Raw genomic sequence first — 20,830 nt, 5'->3', positions numbered from 1 at the left:
CCTGTGCCCCCCCCAGGTAAAATAGAGTTGGTGCACGCCCCAAAACAGGGGCGTGGCTCCTTCATAGGGAAGGGGCGTGCCCATAGTTATTCCCCTGTACTTGTGCCCCCAGTTAATTTCCCCCCTGTGGCTGTTCCCCCTGTAGCAGTGCCCCCTTTGGTAGTGCCCCCTGTAGTTGTGCCCCAGTACCAGTGCCCCTTATCGTAGTGCCCCCATTAGCGGTGCCCCTTGTAGCTGTGCCCCCAGTTGATTTGCACCCTGTAGCAGTGCCCCCTGTAGCTGTGTCCCCAGGACTTGTGCCCCCTATAGATTTGCCCCCAGTAGATTTGCTCTCAGTAGCTGTGCCCCCTGTAGATTTGCCCTCAGTACTTGTGCCCCCTGTAGATTTGCCCCCAGTAGCTGTGCCCAGTAGTTGTGCCCCCAGTTAATTTGCCCCCAGTAGCTGTTACCCCTGTAGCAGTGTCCCCTGTATTTGTGCTCCCTTTAGCAGTGCCCCCAGTAGCTGTGCCCCAGCTGCTATTCCCCCTGTAGATCTGCCCCCATTAGCTGTGCCCCCATTTGTAGTGCCCCCTGTAGTAGTGCCCCCACTTGTAGTGCCTCCACTTGTAGTGCCACCAGTATGTGCCCCCACTTGTAGTGCCACCAGTATGTGCCCCCTGTAGTAGTGCCCGCACTTGTAGTGCCACCAGTATGTGCCCCCATTTGTACTGCCACCAGTATGTGCCCCCTGTAGTAGTGGACCCATTAGTAGTGCCCCCTTTAGTAGTTCCGCTTTGAAACCTTAAAAAAATAAAAATCACAATACTTACCAGCCTCACTCCTGTTTCCAGACCGCTGCTGCTACTGTCTACGGGCGCCGGCTCCTCTCTATGGGAGAGACATCCTGACGTCTCTCCCATAGCAGCGCCGCACTGACACTAGGAGTCAATTATGACCTCTAGTGTCTGTCAGCGACGCCGGCTGCAGCGGGCGCACATGGTGCTCGCTGGAGCGGGTAGATTAGTAGAGGCTCTTGCTACGGCGGCGGCGCCCTCAAGGTAGCGGCGCCCCAGGCAAAAAGCCTGCTTGCCCGTGGCAAGAGCCGCTACTGTTCTTCTGTATGAAAGGGTCAACCCATGTCGACATTACAGAGTCTCCGACCCTGGTAAATTCCTGGGTCGAAGTCCCGGGAATTTCTACCTGGGCCGACCCTTTCATACAGAAAAAGGAGCCGTGTTTAGAACATCTTAACTCAGTAATTTGACTTTCTGTGTGAAAGGGGTATGAGTGGAGGAAACCCAATTTTTCTAGGGCTAGACCAAAGCACATGGTTAAATTAAATATAACCAGACATGTATTGTCATTTGGAAGTGATTAAAGTGTTGTTTACAAAACACTATAGATTGGCACATATGAATTATAGAGGCATTGTTTAATAAGTGACAAGCGCAATAAAAAACTTGGAAAATCAGTTAAAGAGGATAGTCAGAAATTAATGGTTTGCTTTTTATTCGCAATGATATACAATAGGTAACAGAGTTTAAAACGTTATTACATTGTTGCAAGAAAAATCGATGGTCTCATGGGTTTTCATTACTGGGGTTACAAGAACTAGATAAAAGTATTTCTTTTTCGCTTCCTTCTAACCATACCCTAACCCAGACTTCAAACTGGCACACGTATACCTGCAAGATGGAGAGAAATATTTTAATACAGGGAAAAACAAATTGCAGTTAATGTGAAGAACCAATCTGCATGATCATTAGTCAACAATATGCCTTCAGTATAAATAAACTGAATAAAGGAAGCAATATATTATTATTTTCATATCTGATTGCTATTATCTTATTTTTTTATTTATAGATTTGATTACCTTCTCCCCAGTGAGGCCCACCTTTCTGGTGATATTGCCCCATATTTTAAGATCACAGATTGCTATGAAAGAGGTGGAAAAATGCCAGCTCTGTTCTGCTAGTCAAGAACAGGAAAATAAAATAATATGGCTGTGTACTGTGTAAATTAACTTTGTAGAGACACTACAGATAACATGTTCATTATAATAATAGTAGTAATAATAATAATAATAATAATAATAATACAGGTAGTAGTAATAATATCACACTTTCAGATAGTACTGTGATACCGCCTAAACAACGCTAATGCCGAGTCGGACCCGGGATTTGTACATGGGTCCTTCCCAGGTGCAACCCGGCTGAGACCCCTTTCAGACCGGTGGCCTGACGCGGCTTATTGCTGGGTTGGCGACGTCACCACCGACGCATCCGGAGGCAGCATTTGGAGAGGAGATTATCTCCAAGCGCTGCCTCTTCTTATGCTGTGAATGGGTCCCGGATCACATCAATCTGGCTTACCCGTTCACACTGCACCGTGAGCCGGGTTGAACCCGTGCTCAGCCCTCCTCGCTACCCGAGTTTAAATATCGGGTCACTGGGTTGGATTATTTCAACTGGCCCCTTTCAGACAGTAAATATAATATTAATACAAAAAAAATCCAAAAAACACATCAGTTTACAAACAGCTAATACAATTAGAATTGAGTACTGTACATGTGTTAATATCTAATTACTATCATTAATATAAAGTATGGTCAAGAAAAAAATATTTAAAAAAATAACAGACAAGAACAACTTTACAATCTTAAAAAGAAGTTCTCCCTTATAGTAGAAATTGACTAATTGTGGGGCACACATAATTGGTCATTAGTAAAATTCCACTGTATAAACAGTGATTTGCTACTTATTAGTCATTTGCTTTGGGTCTCCATAATGAGCAAGCTGCGTTTGATGAGGATTGGTTATATTTTCTTCCTGTGGATTCTTAGGGGTTAATTTACTAAGGTGGGAGTTTTTTCTTTTTTAGAACTGGTGATGTTTCCCATAGCAACCAGTTTCTATCTATTATATTCTAGAAGCAGCTAGGTAACTGTCAAGTAGAATCTGATTGATTGCTATTAGCAACATCACCAGTTCTTAAAAACTCGCAGCTTAGTAAATTTACCCCCTAGGCTGAAAAGAACCCCCAAACCACAGGACTTGGATGGGCAATAAAATGGAAAACAAGGGGTTGTGTTGGGATGTTTTAATTTATAATAAAAAAAAAAATATATATTATTTTTACTTCCATTACTTGTGGTTCCTCAAGTCCCAGAATGTCCTGGCAGTCATGGGTATGCTACAGCTTGTAGTACTATAAGTTCCTAGCATGCCCAATTTCTTAATAGGCAGCCTGGGCATGCTGTGAACAACGGATTACCTCCTCCCACTCCTTCCTACAAGATTTTGCACATGCTACTGCCTATCTCTGGAATTCTCTACCTCTCCCCATCCAGTTCTCCACCTCTTTACAAAACTTCAGATGGGCTCTCAAGACCCACTTTTTCACCAAACCCAGCCAACTCTCCTCCTAACCCTCTTGTCTACACTAGAGATGAGCGGGTTCGGTTCCTCGGAATCCGAACCCGCCCGAACTTCAGCCTTTTTTGCACGGGTCCGAGCAGACTCGGATCCTCCCGCCTTGCTCGGTTAACCCGAGCGCGCCCGAACGTCATCATCCCGCTGTCGGATTCTCGCGAGACTCGGATTCTATATAAGGAGCCGCGCGTCGCCGCCATTTTCACACGTGCATTGAGATTGATAGGGAGAGGACGTGGCTGGCGTCCTCTCCGTTTAGAATAGATTACAGAGACACTTGATTTACTACTAATTTTGGGGAGCATTAGGAGTACTCAGTACAGTGCAGAGTTTTGCTGATGGTGACCACCAGTTTTATTTATAAATAATCCGTTCTCTGCCTGAAAAAAAACGATACACAGTCACATACCATATCTGTGCTCAGCCTCAGTGTGCTGCATGATATATCATCTATGTATATCTGACTGTGCTGAGTGCTCACTGCTCACACAGCTTAATTGTGGGGGAGACTGGGGAGCAGTTATAGCAGGAGTACAGTGCACACTTTTGCTGGGGTGGTCTTCTGTTTGCCGGCGGTCGGGCTCCCGGCGCTCAGTATACCGGCGCCGGGAGCCCGACAGCCGGCATACCGACACTTATTTTCCCTCGTGGGGGTCCACGACCCCCATAGAGGGAGAATAAAATAGTGTGGCGCGCGTAGCGCGCCACCGTGCCCGTAGCGTGGCGAGCGCAGCGAGCCCGCAAGGGGCTCATTTGCGCTCGCCAAGCTGTCGGTAAGCCGGCGGTCGGGCTCCCGGCGCCGGGATGCTGGTCGCCGGGAGCCCGACCGCCGGCCAGCCGTAGTGAACCCCTTTTGCTGCTAGTGACCACCAGTATATTGTCTGCCTGAAAAAGTTAAACACTCCTGTGGTGTTTTTTTATTTTTTTATTCTATAAACACATTCTCCTGACAGTACGGTAGTCCACGGCTGTGGCTATCTCTGTGTCGTCAGTGCTCGTCCATAATTGTATACCTACCTACCTGTGGTGGGTTTTTTTTTCTATCTTCTTCATACTAGTAGTTTAGGAGTCTGCTGACAGTGTCCACCAGGTCCGTCATTATATTATATACCTACAGTAGTAATATATTTAGTATATTATCTATACTAGCAGACGCAGTACGGTAGGCCACGGCTGTACCTACCTCTGTGTCGTCAGTGCTCGTCCATAATTGTATACCTACCTGTGGTGGGTTTTTTTTTTCTATCTTCTTCATACTAGTAGTTTAGGAGTCTGCTGACAGTGTCCACCAGGTCCGTCATTATATTATATATACCTACAGTAGTTATATATATTTCTCTAACGTCCTAGTGGATGCTGGGGACTCCGTCAGGACCATGGGGATTAGCGGCTCCGCAGGAGACAGGGCACAAAAATAAAGCTTTAGGATCAGGTGGTGTGCACTGGCTCCTCCCCCTATGACCCTCCTCCAAGCCTCAGTTAGGTTTTTGTGCCCGTCCGAGCAGGGTGCAATCTAGGTGGCTCTCCTAAAGAGCTGCTTAGAAAAAGTTTTTAGGTTTTTTATTTTCAGTGAGTCCTGCTGGCAACAGGCTCACTGCAACGAGGGACTTAGGGGAGAAGAAGTGAACTCACCTGCGTGCAGGATGGATTGGCTTCTTAGGCTACTGGACACCATTAGCTCCAGAGGGATCGAACACAGGCCCAGCCATGGAGTCCGGTCCCGGAGCCGCGCCGCCGACCCCCTTGCAGATGCCGAAAAGCGAAGAGGTCCAGAAACCGGCGGCAGAAGACTTTTCAGTCTTCATGAGGTAGCGCACAGCACTGCAGCTGTGCGCCATTGTTGTCACACACTTCACACCAGCGGTCACGGAGGGTGCAGGGCGCTGCAGGGGGCGCCCTGGGCAGCAATGAGAATACCTTGTTCTGGCTAAAAAATACATCACATATAGCCCTTGGTGCTATATGGATGTATTTAACCCCTGCCAGGTCTCACAAACTCCGGAGAAGAGCCCGCCGAAATAGGGGGCGGGGCCTATCTCCTCAGCACACAGCGCCATTTTCCTGCTCAGCTCCGCTGCGAGGAAGGCTCCCAGGACTCTCCCCTGCACTGCACTACAGAAACAGGGTAAAAAAGAGAGGGGGGGGGGCACTTTTTTTGGCGTATTTGATATATATTAAGCTGCTATAAGGGAGACAACACTTCTATAGGGTTGTTCCTATATATATTTATAGCGCTTGGGTGTGTGCTGGCAAACTCTCCCTCTGTCTCCCCAAAGGGCTAGTGGGGTCCTGTCTTCGATAAGAGCATTCCCTGTGTGTCTGCTGTGTGTCGGTACGTGTGTGTCGACATGTATGAGGACGATGTTGGTGTGGAGGCGGAGCAATTGCCGGTAATGGTGATGTCACCCCCTAGGGAGTCGACACCGGAATGGATGGCTTTATTTATGGAATTACGTGATAATGTCAGCACATTACAAAAATCAGTTGACGACATGAGACGGCCGGAAAACCAGTTAGTACCTGTACAGGCGTCTCAGACACCGTCAGGGGCTGTAAAACGCCCTTTACCTCAGTCGGTCGACACAGACCCAGACACGGACACCGAATCTAGTGTCGACGGTGAAGAAACAAACGTATTTTCCAGTAGGGCCACACGTTATAAGATCACGGCAATGAAGGAGGCTTTACATATCTCTGATACTGCATGTACCACAAAAAGGGGTATTATGTGGGGTCTGAAAAAACTACCTGTAGTTTTTCCTGAATCAGACGAATTGAATGAAGTGTGTGATGAAGCGTGGGTTAACCCCGATAGAAAACTGCTAATATCAAAGAAGTTATTGGCATTATATCCTTTCCCGCCAGAGGTTAGGGCGCACTGGGAAACACCCCCTAGGGTGGATAAGGCGCTCACACGCTTATCAAAACAAGTGGCGTTACAGTCTCCTGAAACGGCCGCCCTCAAGGATCCAGCAGATAGGAGGCTGGAAACTACCCTGAAAAGTATATACACTCATACTGGTGTTATACTGCGACCAGCCATCGCCTCTGCATGGATGTGCAGTGCTGGGGTGGTTTGGTCGGATTCCCTGACTGAAAATATTGATACCCTGGATAGGGACAGTATTTTACTGACTATAGAGCATTTAAAGGATGCATTTCTATATATGCGAGATGCACAGAGGGATATTTGCACTCTGGCATCGAGAGTAAGTGCGATGTCCATATCTGCCAGAAGAAGTTTATGGACGCGACAATGGTCAGGTGATGCGGATTCCAAACGGCATATGGAAGTATTGCCGTATAAGGGGGAGGAATTATTTGGGGTCGGTCTATCGGATTTGGTGGCCACGGCAACAGCCGGGAAATCCACCTTTTTACCTCAGGTCCCCTCCCAACAGAAAAAGACACCGTCTTTTCAGCCGCAGTCCTTTCGTTCCTATAGGAACAAGCGGGCGAAAGGACAGTCATATTTGCCCCGAGGCAAAGGAAAGGGTAAGAGAGTGCACCAAGCAGCTTCTTCCCAGGAGCAGAAGCCCCCCCCCCCGGCTTCTGCAAAGCCCTCAGCATGACGTTGGGGCTTTACAAGCGGACTCAGGGGCGGTGGGGGGTCGACTCAAGAATTTCAGCGCACAGTGGGCTCACTCACAGGTGGACCCCTGGATCCTGCAGAGAATATCTCAGGGTTACAGGTTGGAGTTCGAGAAGTCTCCCCCTCGCCGGTTCCTAAAGTCTGCTTTGCCAACGTCTCCCTCAGACAGGGCGACGGTATTGGAAGCCATTCACAAGCTGTATTCTCAGCAGGTGATAGTCAAGGTACCCCTCCTACAACAGGGAAAGGGGTATTATTCCACACTATTTGTGGTACCGAAGCCGGACGGCTCGGTAAGACCTATTCTAAATCTGAAATCTTTGAACCTGTACATACAAAAATTCAAGTTCAAGATGGAGTCACTCAGAGCAGTGATAGCGAATCTGGAAGAAGGGGACTTTATGGTGTCCCTGGACATCAAGGATGCTTACCTGCATGTCCCAATTTGCCCTTCACATCAAGGGTACCTCAGGTTCGTGGTGCAAAACTGTCATTATCAGTTTCAGACGCTGCCGTTTGGATTGTCCACGGCACCTCGGGTCTTTACCAAGGTAATGGCCGAAATGATGTTTCTTCTACGAAGAAAAGGCGTATTAATTATCCCTTACTTGGACGATCTCCTGATAAGGGCAAGGTCCAGGGAACAGCTGGGGGACGTAGTAGCACTAACCCAAATAGTGCTGCAACAGCACGGGTGGATTCTGAATTTTCCAAAATCTCAATTGACCCCGACGACACGTCTGCTGTTCCTGGGAATGATTCTGGACACGGTTCAGAAAAAGGTGTTTCTTCCGGAGGAGAAAGCCAAGGAGTTATCCGAACTTGTCAGGAACCTCCTAAAACCAGGGAAAGTGTCTGTGCATCAATGCACAAGAGTCCTGGGAAAGATGGTGGCTTCTTACGAAGCGATTCCATTCGGCAGATTCCACGCACGAACTTTTCAGTGGGATCTGCTGGACAAATGGTCCGGATCGCATCTGCAGATGCATCAGCGGATAACCTTATCGCCACGGACAAGGGTGTCTCTTCTGTGGTGGTTGCAGAGTGCTCATCTGTTAGAGGGCCGCAGATTTGGCATACAGGACTGGGTCCTGGTGACCACGGATGCCAGTCTGAGAGGCTGGGGAGCGGTCACACAGGGAAGAAACTTCCAGGGAGTATGGTCAAACCTGGAGATATCTCTTCACATAAATATACTGGAGCTAAGAGCGATTTACAATGCTCTAAGTCTGGCAAAACCCCTGCTTCAGGGTCAGCCGGTGTTGATCCAGTCGGACAACATCACGGCAGTCGCCCACGTAAACAGACAGGGCGGCACAAGAAGCAGGAGAGCAATGGCAGAAGCTGCAAGGATTCTTCGCTGGGCGGAAGATCATGTGATAGCACTGTCAGCAGTGTTCATTCCGGGAGTGGACAACTGGGAAGCAGACTTCCTCAGCAGACACGATCTACACCCGGGAGAGTGGGGACTTCATCCAGAAGTCTTCCACATGATTGTGAACCGTTGGGAAAAACCAAAAGGTGGACATGATGGCATCTCGCCTCAACAAAAAACTGGACAGGTATTGCGCCAGGTCAAGAGACCCTCAGGCAATAGCTGTGGACGCTCTGGTAACGCCGTGGGTGTTCCAGTCAGTGTATGTGTTTCCTCCTCTGCCTCTCATACCAAAAGTACTGAGAATTATACGGCAAAGGGGAGTAAGAACGATACTCGTGGCTCCGGATTGGCCAAGAAGAACTTGGTACCCGGAACTTCAGGAGATGCTCACGGAAGATCCGTGGCCTCTACCTCTAAGACGGGACCTGCTTCAGCAGGGACCGTGTCTATTCCAAGACTTACCGCGGCTGCGTTTGACGGCATGGCGGTTGAACGCCGAATTCTAAGGGAAAAAGGCATTCCAGAAGAGGTCATTCCTACACTGGTAAAAGCCAGGAAGGAGGTGACTGCACAACATAATCACCGCATTTGGAGAAAATATGTTGCGTGGTGTGAGGCCAGGAAGGCCCCCACGGAGGAATTTCAATTGGGTCGATTCCTACATGTCCTGCAAACAGGATTGTCTATGGGCCTCAAGTTGGGGTCCATTAAGGTTCAAATTTCGGCCCTGTCGATTTTCTTCCAGAAAGAATTGGCTTCAGTTCCTGAAGTCCAGACTTTTGTAAAAGGAGTACTACATATACAGCCCCCGGTTGTGCCCCCAGTGGCTCCGTGGGACCTTAATGTAGTTTTGGATTTTCTCAAATCCCATTGGTTTGAGCCACTCAAATCGGCGGATTTGAAATATCTTACATGGAAAGTAACCATGCTACTGGCCCTGGCTTCAGCCAGGAGAGTGTCAGAATTGGCGGCTTTATCGTATAAAAGCCCATATCTGATTTTCCATTCGGACAGGGCAGAACTGCGGACGCGTCCTCATTTTCTGCCTAAGGTGGTGTCAGCGTTTCACCTGAACCAGCCTATTGTGGTGCCTGCGGCTACTAGCGATTTGGAGGATTCCAAGTTGCTGGACGTTGTCAGGGCATTGAAAATATATATTTCAAGGACGGCTGGAGTCAGAAAATCTGACTCGCTGTTTATACTGTATGCACCCAACAAGCTGGGTGCTCCTGCTTCTAAGCAGACGATTGCTCGTTGGATTTGTAGCACAATTCAACTTGCACATTCTGTGGCAGGCCTGCCACAGCCTAAATCTGTCAAGGCCCATTCCACAAGGAAGGTGGGCTCATCCTGGGCGGCTGCCCGAGGGGTCTCGGCATTACAACTCTGCCGAGCAGCTACGTGGTCGGGGGAGAACACGTTTGTAAAATTCTACAAATTTGATACCCTGGCTAAAGAGGACCTGGAGTTCTCTCATTCGGTGCTGCAGAGTCATCCGCACTCTCCCGCCCGTTTGGGAGCTTTGGTATAATCCCCATGGTCCTGACGGAGTCCCCAGCATCCACTAGGACGTTAGAGAAAATAAGATTTTACTTACCGATAAATCTATTTCTCGTAGTCCGTAGTGGATGCTGGGCGCCCATCCCAAGTGCGGATTGTCTGCAATACTTGTACATAGTTATTGTTACAAAAAAATCGGGTTGTTATTGTTGTGAGCCGTCTGTTCAGAGGCTCCTACGTTGTCATACTGTTAACTGGGTTCAGATCACAAGTTGTACGGTGTGATTGGTGTGGCTGGTATGAGTCTTACCCGGGATTCAAAATCCTTCCTTATTGTGTACGCTCGTCCGGGCACAGTATCCTAACTGAGGCTTGGAGGAGGGTCATAGGGGAGGAGCCAGTGCACACCACCTGATCCTAAAGCTTTATTTTTGTGCCCTGTCTCCTGCGGAGCCGCTAATCCCCATGGTCCTGACGGAGTCCCCAGCATCCACTACGGACTACGAGAAATAGATTTATCGGTAAGTAAAATCTTATTTTTTTTTTTATATCATTAATTATCATCTCTATACTAGCAGACGCAGTACAGTAGTCCACGGCTGTAGCTACCTTTGTGTCGTCAGTCACTTGTCATCCATAAGTATACTAGTATCCATCCATCTCCATTGTTTACCTGAGGTGCCTTTTAGTTGTGCCTATTAAAATATGGAGAACAAAAATGTTGAGGTTCCAAAAATAGGGAAAGATGAAGATCCACTTCCACCTCGTGCTGAAGCTGCTGCCACTAGTCATGGCCGAGACGATGAAATTCCATCAACGTCGTCTGCCAAGGCTGATGCCCAATGTCATAGTACAGAGCATGTAAAATCCAAAACACAAAATATCAGTAAAAAAAGGACTCAAAAATCTAAAATAAAATCGTCGGAGGAGAAGCGTAAACTTGCCAATATGCCATTTACCACACGGAGTGGCAAGGAACGGCTGAGGCCCTGGCCTATGTTCATGGCTAGTGGTTCAGCTTCACATGAGGATGGAAGCACTCAACCTCTCGCTAGAAAAATGAAAAGACTTAAGCTGGCAAAAGTACAGCAAAGAACTGTGCGTTCTTCGAAATCACAAATCCAAAAGGAGAGTCCAATTGTGTCAGTTGCGATGCCTGACCTTCCCAACACTGGACGTGAAAAGCATGCACCTTCCACCATTTGCACGCCCCCTGCAAGTGCTGGAAGGAGCACCCGCAGTCCAGTTCCTGATAGTCAGATTGAAGATGTCAGTGTTGAAGTACACCAGGATGAGGAGGATATGGGTGTTGCTGGCGCTGGGGAGGAAATTGACAAGGAGGATTCTGATGGTGAGGTGGTTTAAGTCAGGCACCCGGGGAGACACCTGTTGTCCATGGGAGGAATATGGCCATTGACATGCCTGGTGAAAATACAAAAAAAAAAAAAAAATCAGCTCTTCGGTGTGGAAGTATTTCAACAGAAATGCGGACAACAGGTGTCAAGCCGTGTGTTGCCTTTGTCAAGCTGTAATAAGTAGGGGTAAGGACGTTAACCACCTCGGAACATCCTCCCTTATACGTCACCTGCAGCGCATTCATCATAAGTCAGTAACAAGTTCAAAAACTTTGGGCGACAGCGGAAGCAGTCCACTGACCAGTAAATCCCTTCCTCTTGTAACCAAGCTCACGCAAACCACCCCACCAACTCCCTCAGTGTCAATTTCCTCCTTCCCCAGGAATGCCAATAGTCCTGCAGGCCATGTCACTGGCAATTCTGACGAGTCCTCTCCTGCCTGGGATTCCTCCGATGCATCCTTGAGTGTAATGCCTACTGCTGCTGGCGCTGCTGTTGTTGCTGCTGGGAGTCGATGGTCATCCCAGAGGGGAAGTCGTAAGACCACTTTTACTACTTCCACCAAGCAATTGACTGTCCAACAGTCCTTTGCGAGGAAGATGAAATATCACAGCAGTCATCCTGCTGCAAAGCGGATAACTGAGGCCTTGGCATCCTGGGCGGTGAGAAACGTGGTTCCGGTATCCATCATTACTTCAGAGCCAACTATAGACTTGATTGAGGTACTGTGTCCCCGGTACCAAATACCATCTAGGCTCCATTTCTCTAGGCAGGCGATACCGAAAATGTACACAGACCTCAGAAAAATACTCACCAGTGTCCTAAAAAATGCAGTTGTACCCAATGTCCACTTAACCATGGACATGTGGACAAGTGGAGCAGGGCAGACTCAGGACTATATGACTGACAGCCCACTGGGTAGATGTATTGACTCCCGCCGCAAGAACAGCAGCGGCGGCACCAGTAGCAGCTTCTCGCAAACGCCAACTCTTTCCTAGGCAGGCTACGCTTTGTATCACCGCTTTCCAGAATACGCACACAGCTGAAAACCTCTTACGGCAACTGAGGAAGATCATCGCAGAATGACTTACCCCAATTGGACTCTCCTGTGGATTTGTGGCATCGGACAACGCCAGCAATATTGTGCGTGCATTATATCTGGGCAAATTCCAGCGCGTCCCATGTTTTGCACATACCTTGAATTTGGTGGTGCAGAATTATTTAAAAAACGACAGGGGCGTGCAAGAGATGCTGTCGGTGGCCAGAAGAATTGCGGGACACTTTCGGCGTACAGGCACCACGTACAGAAGACTGGAGCAACACCAAAAACGCCTGAACCTGCCCTGCCATCATCTGAAGCAAGAAGTGGTAACGAGGTGGAATTCAACCCTCTATATGCTTCAGAGGATGGAGGAGCAGCAAAAGGCCATTCAAGCCTATACATCTGACCACGATATAGGAGGTGGAATGCACCCGTCTCAAGCGCAGTGGAGAATGATTTCAACGTTGTGCAAGGTTCTGCAACCTTTTGAACTTGCCACACGTGAAGTCAGTTCAGACACTGCCAGCCTGAGTCAGGTCATTCCCCTCATCAGGCTTTTGCAGAAGAAGCTGGAGACATTGAAGGAGGAGCTAAGACAGAGCGATTCCGCTAGGCATGTGGGACTTGTGGATGGAGCCCTTCATTCGCTTAACCAGGATTCACGGTTGGTCAATCTGTTGAAATCAGAGCACTACATTTTGGCCATCGTGCTCGATCCTAGATTTAAAACCTATGTTCCGCAATTGGGGGTGCGAGGAAAAGGCTCAGAATTCCGAGCCCACCCGCTGGCGTTGATGCAGGGCAGTCTGGAGCGACTGCTGATGCTGACATCTGGTCCGGACTGAAGGACCTGCCAACGATTACGGACATGTCGTCTACTGTCACTGCATATGATTCTCACACCATTGAAAGAATGGTGGAGGATTATATGAGTGACCGCATCCAAGTAGGCACGTCAGACAGTCCGTACGTATACTGGCAGGAAAAAGAGGCAATTTGGAGGCCCTTGCAGAAACTGGCTTTATTCTACCTAAGTTACCCTCCCACAAGTGTGTACTCCGAAAGAGTGTTTAGTGCCGCCGCTCACCTTGTCCGCAATCGGCGTACGAGGTTACTTCCAGAAAATGTGGAGAAGATGATGTTCATTAAAATGAATTATAATCAATTCCTCCGTGGAGACATTGACCAGCAGCAATTGCCTCCAGAAAGTACACGGGGACCTGAGATGGTGGATTCCAGTGGGGACGAATTGATAATCTGTGAGGAGGGGGATGTACACGGTGATGAATCGGAGGATGATGAGGTGGACATCTTGCCTCTGTAGAGCCAGTTTGTGCAAGGAGAGATTAATTGCTTCTTTTTTGGTGGGGGTCCAAACCAACCCGTCATTTCAGTCACAGTCGTGTGGCAGACCCTGTCACTGAAATGATGGGTTGGTTAAAGTGTGCATGTCCTGTTTATACAACATAAGGGTGGGTGGGAGGGCCCAAGGACAATTCCATCTTGCACCTCTTTTCTTTAATTTTTCTTTGCGTCATGTGCTGTTTGGGGAGTATTTTTTGGAAGGGCCATCCTGCCTGACACTGCAGTGCCACTCCTAGATGGGCCAGGTGTTTGTGTCGGCCACTAGGGTCGCTTAGCTTACTCACACAGCTACCTCATTGCGCCTCTTTTTTTTCTTCTTTGCGTCATGTGCCGTTTGGGGAGTAGTTTTTGGAAGGGCCATCCTGCGTGACACTGCAGTGCCACTCCTAGATGGGCCAGGTGTTTGGGTCGGCCACTTGGGTCGCTGAGCTTAGTCACACAGCTACCTCATTGCGCCTCTTTTTCTTTGCGTCATGTGCTGTTTGGGGAGTGTTTTTTGGAAGGGCCATCCTGCGTGACACTGCAGTGCCACTCCTAGATGGGCCAGGTGTTTGTGTCGGCCACTAGGGTCGCTTAGCTTACTCACACAGCTACCTCATTGCGCCTCTTTTTTTTCTTCTTTGCGTCATGTGCTGTTTGGGGAGTATTTTTTGGAAGGGCCATCCTGCGTGACACTGCAGTGCCACTCCTAGATGGGCCAGGTGTTTGTGTCGGCCACTTGGGTCGCTTAGCTTAGCCATCCAGCGACCTCTGTGCAAATTTTAGGACTAAAAATAATATTGTGAGGTGTGAGGTGTTCAGAATAGACTGAAAATGAGTGGAAATTATGGTTATTGAGGTTAATAATACTTTGGGATCAAAATGACCCTCAAATTCTATGATTTAAGCTGTTTTTTAGGGTTTTTTTGAAAAAAAAAAAACACCCGAATCCAAAACACACCCGAATCAGACAAAAAAAATTCGGTGAGGTTTTGCCAAAACGCGTTCGAACCCAAAACACGGCCGCGGAACCGAACCCAAAACCCGAAAAATTTCCGGTGCACATCTCTAGTCTACACTCACTGGGGTAAATTTACTAAGGTGGGAGATTTTTTAGAACTGGTGATGTTGCCCATGGCAACCAATCAGATTCTACTTACCATTTATTTAGCTGCTTCTAGCAAAAAATAGTTATAATCTGATTGGTTGCTATGGGCAACATCACCAGTTTTAAAAATCTCCCACCTTAGTAAATTTACCCCACTGTCTACCCCTTTTGTGTCACCCCAGTTGCAAAAAATAGTTATAATCTGATTGGTTGCTATGGGCAACATCACCAGTTTTAAAAATCTCCCACCTTAGTAAATTTACCCCACTGTCTACCCCTTTTGTGTCACCCCAGTTTGTTAGCCCTTCATCTTTTAGATTGTAAGCTCGCAAGAGCACGGCCTTCTCCCCTCATGTGCGTTTCCTTCTCATACTTACACTATCTTATACTTCATACTTCCTTTGATGACACCTGACCCCTGGTTGTCCATACTAGTTTTATATCGTCTTGAACTGTAAGTGCTGTTGTTGCTAATGTTTTTGTGTGCTCGGTAATGGGCGCTGCAGATCCCTTGTGGCACCATACAAAAAAAAAAAAAAAATTGTGCCAGGGACAGATAATAAGTTTTAAGTTTTGTAATCATTAACTAACTTACACCAATGCCCTGTATACAGTAGTTGTATATATGTGGCTACTTGATTTGGATTCTGAGAAAAGCAGGAAAATACGAGACCGTGCTTGGATTTTCACAGATCCTTGAAGTTGGGAGTTGAAAATTTCCCCCTACCCCAGTGGTTTTCAAATTGTGTGCCATGGCGTCCTGCGCTGCTTCTGGGTACTTGCAAGGGTACCCTGAATTGATGGTCCAAGGACAATTTAAATTATTTACGGTCATTGTAATAGATAAAAACCAGTGCTTGTGGCTTCCAATTAGAGATGTGCACAGGACACTTTTTGTGTTTTGTGTTTTAGATCTGGATCTCAATTCATGTTTTGGACCTTGATCTGGATTTTTTTTTTTTTTTTAAACACCCCCATAAAAACAGCTAAAATCACAGAATTTTTATTTTTTTATCCTACAGTATTAAGCTCAATAACATTCATTGCCACTCATTTCCTGTCTATTCTGAACACCTCACAATATTGTTTTTAGGCCAAAGGGTTGCACCGAGGTAGCTGGATGACTAAGCTAAGAGACACAAGTGGGCGGCCCAAACACTTGGCCCATCTAGGAGTAGCACTGCAATGGCAGACAGGATGGCAGTTTAAAAAACTAGGCCCCAAAGAGCACATAATGCAAAGAAAAAAATAAGAGGTGCAAGATGGAATTGTCCTTGGGCCCTCCCACCCACCCTTATGTTGTATAAACAGGACATGCACACTTTAACCAACCCATCATTTCAGCAACAGAGTCTGCCATACGACTGTGGATGTTTGTTTGGGCCCCCACCAAAAAAAGAAGCAATTAATCTCTCCTTGCACACACTGGCTCTACAGAGACAAGATGTCATCATCATTCTCCGATTCCTCACCCATTTCAATGTTTACAGCCTCATACTCACAGATTATTAATTCGTCCCCACTGGAATCCACCATTACAGGTCCCTGTGTACTTTCTGGAGGTAATTGCTGGTAAAGGTCTTCCTGGAGGAATTTATAATTCATTTTGATGAACATCATCTTCTCCACATTTTCTGGAAGTAACTTCCTACGTTGATAGCCAACAAGGTTACAGGCAGCACTAAACACTTTCGGAGTACACGCTGGAGGGAGGGCAACTCTTTTTCCTGCCAGTATACATACGGACTGCCCGACATGCCTACTTGGATGCTGTCACCGATATAATCCTCCACCATTCTTTCAATGGTGACAGCATCATATTCAGTGATCGTAGACATTTTAGTAATAGTTGGCAGCTCCTTCAGTCCGGACCAGATGTCAACACTTGCTCCTGACTGCCCTGCGTCACCGCCAGCGGGTCGGCTAGGAAATTTTATTTGTTTCCTCGCAGCCCCAGTTGCAGGAGAAAATGAAGGAGGAGCTGTTGACGTGTCACGTTCCACTTGAGCTGACAATTTTCTCACCAGCCGGGTCTTTACACCTCTGCAGACTTGTGTCCACCGGAAAGAGAGATACAACGTAAAGTAGGCTTTAATCCTAGAATCGAGCATGGTGGACAAAATGTAGTGATCTGGCAATGCGAAAGAAGGGCTCCATCCACAAGTTTTACATACTTAGCGGAATCGCTCCGTCTTAGCTCCTCCTTCAATTTCTCCAGCTGCTTCTTCAAAAGCCTGATGAGGGGAATGACCCGACTCAAGCTGGCAGTGTCTGAACTGACTTCACATGGGGGAAGTGCGAAGGGTTGGAGAACCTTGCACAACACGGAAATTATTCTCCACTGTGCTCGAGCCAGGTGCATTCCCCCTCCTTTGCCCATGTCATAGGTGGATGTATAGGCTTGAATGGCCTTTTGCTGCTCCTCCATCCTCTGAAGCATATAGAGGGTTGAATCCCACCTCGTTATTACCTCTTGCTTCAGGTGATGGCAGGGCAGGTTCAAGAGTGTTTGCTGGTGCTCCAGTCTTCGGCACGCAGCCGCTGAATGTCGAAAGTGGCACACAATTTTTCGAGATACAGACAGCATCTCCTGCACGCCCTTGTCATTTTTGAAAAAATTCTGCACCACCAAATTGATTCTGTGTGCAAAACATGGGATGTGCTAGAATTTGCCCAGATGTACTGTAATGCTCGCACAATATTGGTGGCGTTCTCAGATATGACAAATCCCCAGGAGAGTCTAACTGGGGTAAGCCATTGTGTGATAATGTCCCTCAGTTTCTGTAAGAGGTTGTCAGTGGTGTCTCTCTTATGGAAACCGGTGATACACAGCGTAGGCTGCCTAGGAACGAGTTGGTGTTTGTGAGATGCTGCTGCTGGTGCCTCTGCTGTTGTTGCTGTGGAAGGCAATACATCAACCCAGTGGGCTGTCACAGTCATGTAGTCCTTAGTTTGCCCTGCTCCACTTGTCCACATGTCCGTGGTTAAGTGGACAACCGCATTTTTGAGGACACTTTTCTTAATGTCCCTGTACAGTCCAGGAATTGCTTGCCTAGTGAAGTGGAATCTAGACAGGATTTGGTATCGGGGACACGGTACGTCCATCAACTGTCTTAATCCCACTGCACTAATGGCAGATATCGGACGCTTGTCTAACACCAGCATAGTTGTTATGGTATCAGTAATCCGCTTTGCAACAGGTTGACTGCGGTCATATTTCATCTTCCTTGCAAAGGACTGTTGGGCAGTCAATTGCTTAGTTAAAGTAGTACAAGTGGTCTTCAGACTTCCTCTCTGGGATTATGATAGACTCCCAGCAGCAACAACAGCAGCGGCAGCAGTAGGCGTAGCACTCAAGGATCCTCCGGAGGAATCCCGGATAGGAGAGGACTCGTCAGTCATGCCAGTGACATGGCCCGCAAGATACTTCTGTTCCTGACTGAGGAGGAAGTTGACGTTGAGGGAGTTGGTGGTGTGGCTTGCAGGAACTTCGATATAACAGGAAAAAGGGATTTAGGTGTCCATGAATTACATACGCTCTTACCCAAAGTTTCACAACTTGACAACCACTTATGATGAATGTACTGAAGGGTGGGTGTTCCTAGGTGGTTAACGTCCTTACCCCTACTTATTATTGATTGACAAAGGCAACACATGGCTTGACACCTGTTGTCTGGATTTGTGGAGAAATAAATTACACACCGAAGAGGTGGCTTTTTTGTTATTTTGCCCAGGCATAACAATGGGCTTTTTCATCCCATGGAGAACCACCATCTCCACTGGTGCCTTATTCAAACAAACCACATCACCATCAGAATCCTCATAGTCAACTTCCTCCTAAGTGCTAGCTATACCAATATCCTCCTCATCTTGGTGTACTTCTACAGTGACATCCTCAATCTCAATATCAGCAACTTGACTGGCGGTGCAAATGGTGGTAGGAGCCTCCTCTTCCCATACAGTCTTGGGAAGGTCAGGCCTAGACATCACAACCGCAGACACACTTGGACTCTCCTTGGGGATTTGAGATATCTCTGAATGCAGTGGTTTTTTTCCTGTGCTTTAACAAGCTTAATTTTTTTAAATTTTGAGGGGGAGGAGGACTTCCATCCTCATGAGAAGCGGAGCCACCAGTCATGAACATAGACCAAGGCCTTAGCCTTTCCTTGCCACTTCGTGTTGTGAACGACATATTGTCAATTTTACATTTCTCATCAGATAATTTATTTTTTATTCTGATTATTCAGTTTTGCTTCTTGGATATCACATGCCCTCTAAGACATTGGGCATTGGCCTTAGCAGACGGCGTTGATGGAATTGCATCGTCTATGTCATGACTGGTGGCAGCAGCTTCAGCACTAGTACTAGGAAGTGAAAGTGGTTCCTGATCTTTCACTATTTTTTCCTCCAAATTTTTGTTTTCTATTTCACAGGGCAGCACTCTATTATTACAGGACACAGAACAGTGCCCCTGTATTTTTACAGCATCCCTGTATATTTAAAGTATACAGGACAGGGCCAGTGTTCCTTTATTTTAACACCCCTGTATTTTTACAGCACACAGGACAGGGGCACAGCACCCCTGTATTTTCACAGCACCCCTGAATTTTTACATCATACAGGAAAGGGCCAGTGTTCCTTTATTTTTACAATACCCCTGTATTTTACAGCATACAGGGCAGGTACACAGTACCCCTGTATTTTCACAGCATCCCTCTATTTTTACAACATAAAGGACAGGGCCTTTATTTTTACAACACCCCTGTATTTTTACAGCATACAGGACAGGGACACAGCACCCCTGTATTTTAACAACACCCATAGGCGTTCGCAGCACATTTTATTAGAGGGTGCAAGATTGGAGGGGCATGTCTAGTACCGCATATTGGGTGTGACTAACACCACCTATTCACCTTGTCTAGCACCACCTATCGGGCGTGTCTAGCACTGCATATTGGCACTAATAGAGTACACAGTGAAGGCTTGCAGATGATTATTAAATCATCATACAATCAACAATCACAGTGTGACAAAAGCAAAAATCTATACCATGGCCCTGGCAACCGCTAATACAAAGTGGTGGAAATATACCATGGCCCTGGCAACCACTAATACAAAGTGGTGGAAATAAATGTGTGTGCATAGTATAATTTATAAATAAATATATATATATATATATATATATATTTCCAGCAATGACAGCACTCAGAGATTTTTTCAGCAATGAAAAGTGTATTAAAGCAATTGACGTTTCGGAGCTACAAGCTCCGTCCTCAGAATACACACCACGATACAAAAAAAACGAACAAACTTACCCCCTTATGTAGAGACCCACAGCCCCGTGAACACCGTCTCTGTACTTCCGCCGACTCGAGCGTCCCGTCTGGACGCTCGAGTCGGCAGAAGTACAGAGACGGTGTTCACGGGGCTGTGGGTCTCTACATAAGGGGGTAAGTTTGTTCGTTTTTTTGTATTGTGGTGTGTATTCTGAGGACGGAGCTTGTAGCTCCGAAACGTCAATTGCTTTAATACACTTTTCATTGCTGAAAAAATCTCTGAGTGCTGTCATTGCTGGAAATCTACTTAGGATATGGACATGCACCTGAGGAAGTTGTTTCCGTGTATGCGAGTGCCGGTATTTACCGGATGGATAGATAGATATATATATATTTTTTTTTAGATGTGTAGAAGCTGCGCTTGCACATTCTTTTCACACATCAGCTGGGGTGCTCAATCCAGAGCAGAGTCCAATCCAGACAAAGTCCCAAATATATTTTTCAAAAATGAGAATGCACTCACCAGACTTCTTCAAAATGTACAAAATGAGGCTTTAATGCCAACAGCCTTTTTCAAGAACAGAGCACCAGATTGCCATCTCCATTGCACTGATCTTCACGCAAGGGCCATATATACCATCATTGCGGTCACCCCCACCAATCTATCAATCAACTCCAGGAAATATTGAAAAACATTAGAGTAGAGATGCCAACAACACAGCACATTAGAAGTAAGCCACCCTGAATTCCTGCATGTATACAATGTGAAAAGTCTGTACAGGATAACACCTTGTTATACCTTAAAACCGCTGAAGTCCACCAGTG

At 47.0% G+C, this 20,830-nt stretch overlaps 1 protein-coding gene across 1 annotated transcript in view; it reads right to left on the bottom strand.

The window, feature by feature from the left end:
* Positions 1-1,471: 1,471 nt before the first annotated feature.
* Positions 1,472-20,830, bottom strand: part of LOC134910283 (cystatin-like) — a 53,073-nt gene continuing 33,714 nt past the window's right edge. The window contains exon 4 of the mRNA XM_063918135.1: positions 1,472-1,664. Coding sequence (XP_063774205.1) covers positions 1,560-1,664 — 105 coding nt within the window. The 3' untranslated portion in view covers positions 1,472-1,559. The remainder of the gene's footprint in view (positions 1,665-20,830) is intronic.

This window comes from Pseudophryne corroboree, chromosome 4 (genome assembly GCF_028390025.1).
Source record: "Pseudophryne corroboree isolate aPseCor3 chromosome 4, aPseCor3.hap2, whole genome shotgun sequence".
NCBI classification, from domain to species: domain Eukaryota; kingdom Metazoa; phylum Chordata; class Amphibia; order Anura; family Myobatrachidae; genus Pseudophryne; species Pseudophryne corroboree.
The sequence above is the reverse complement of the archived record's forward strand: the minus strand, read 5'-3'. Positions and strand labels throughout refer to the sequence as shown.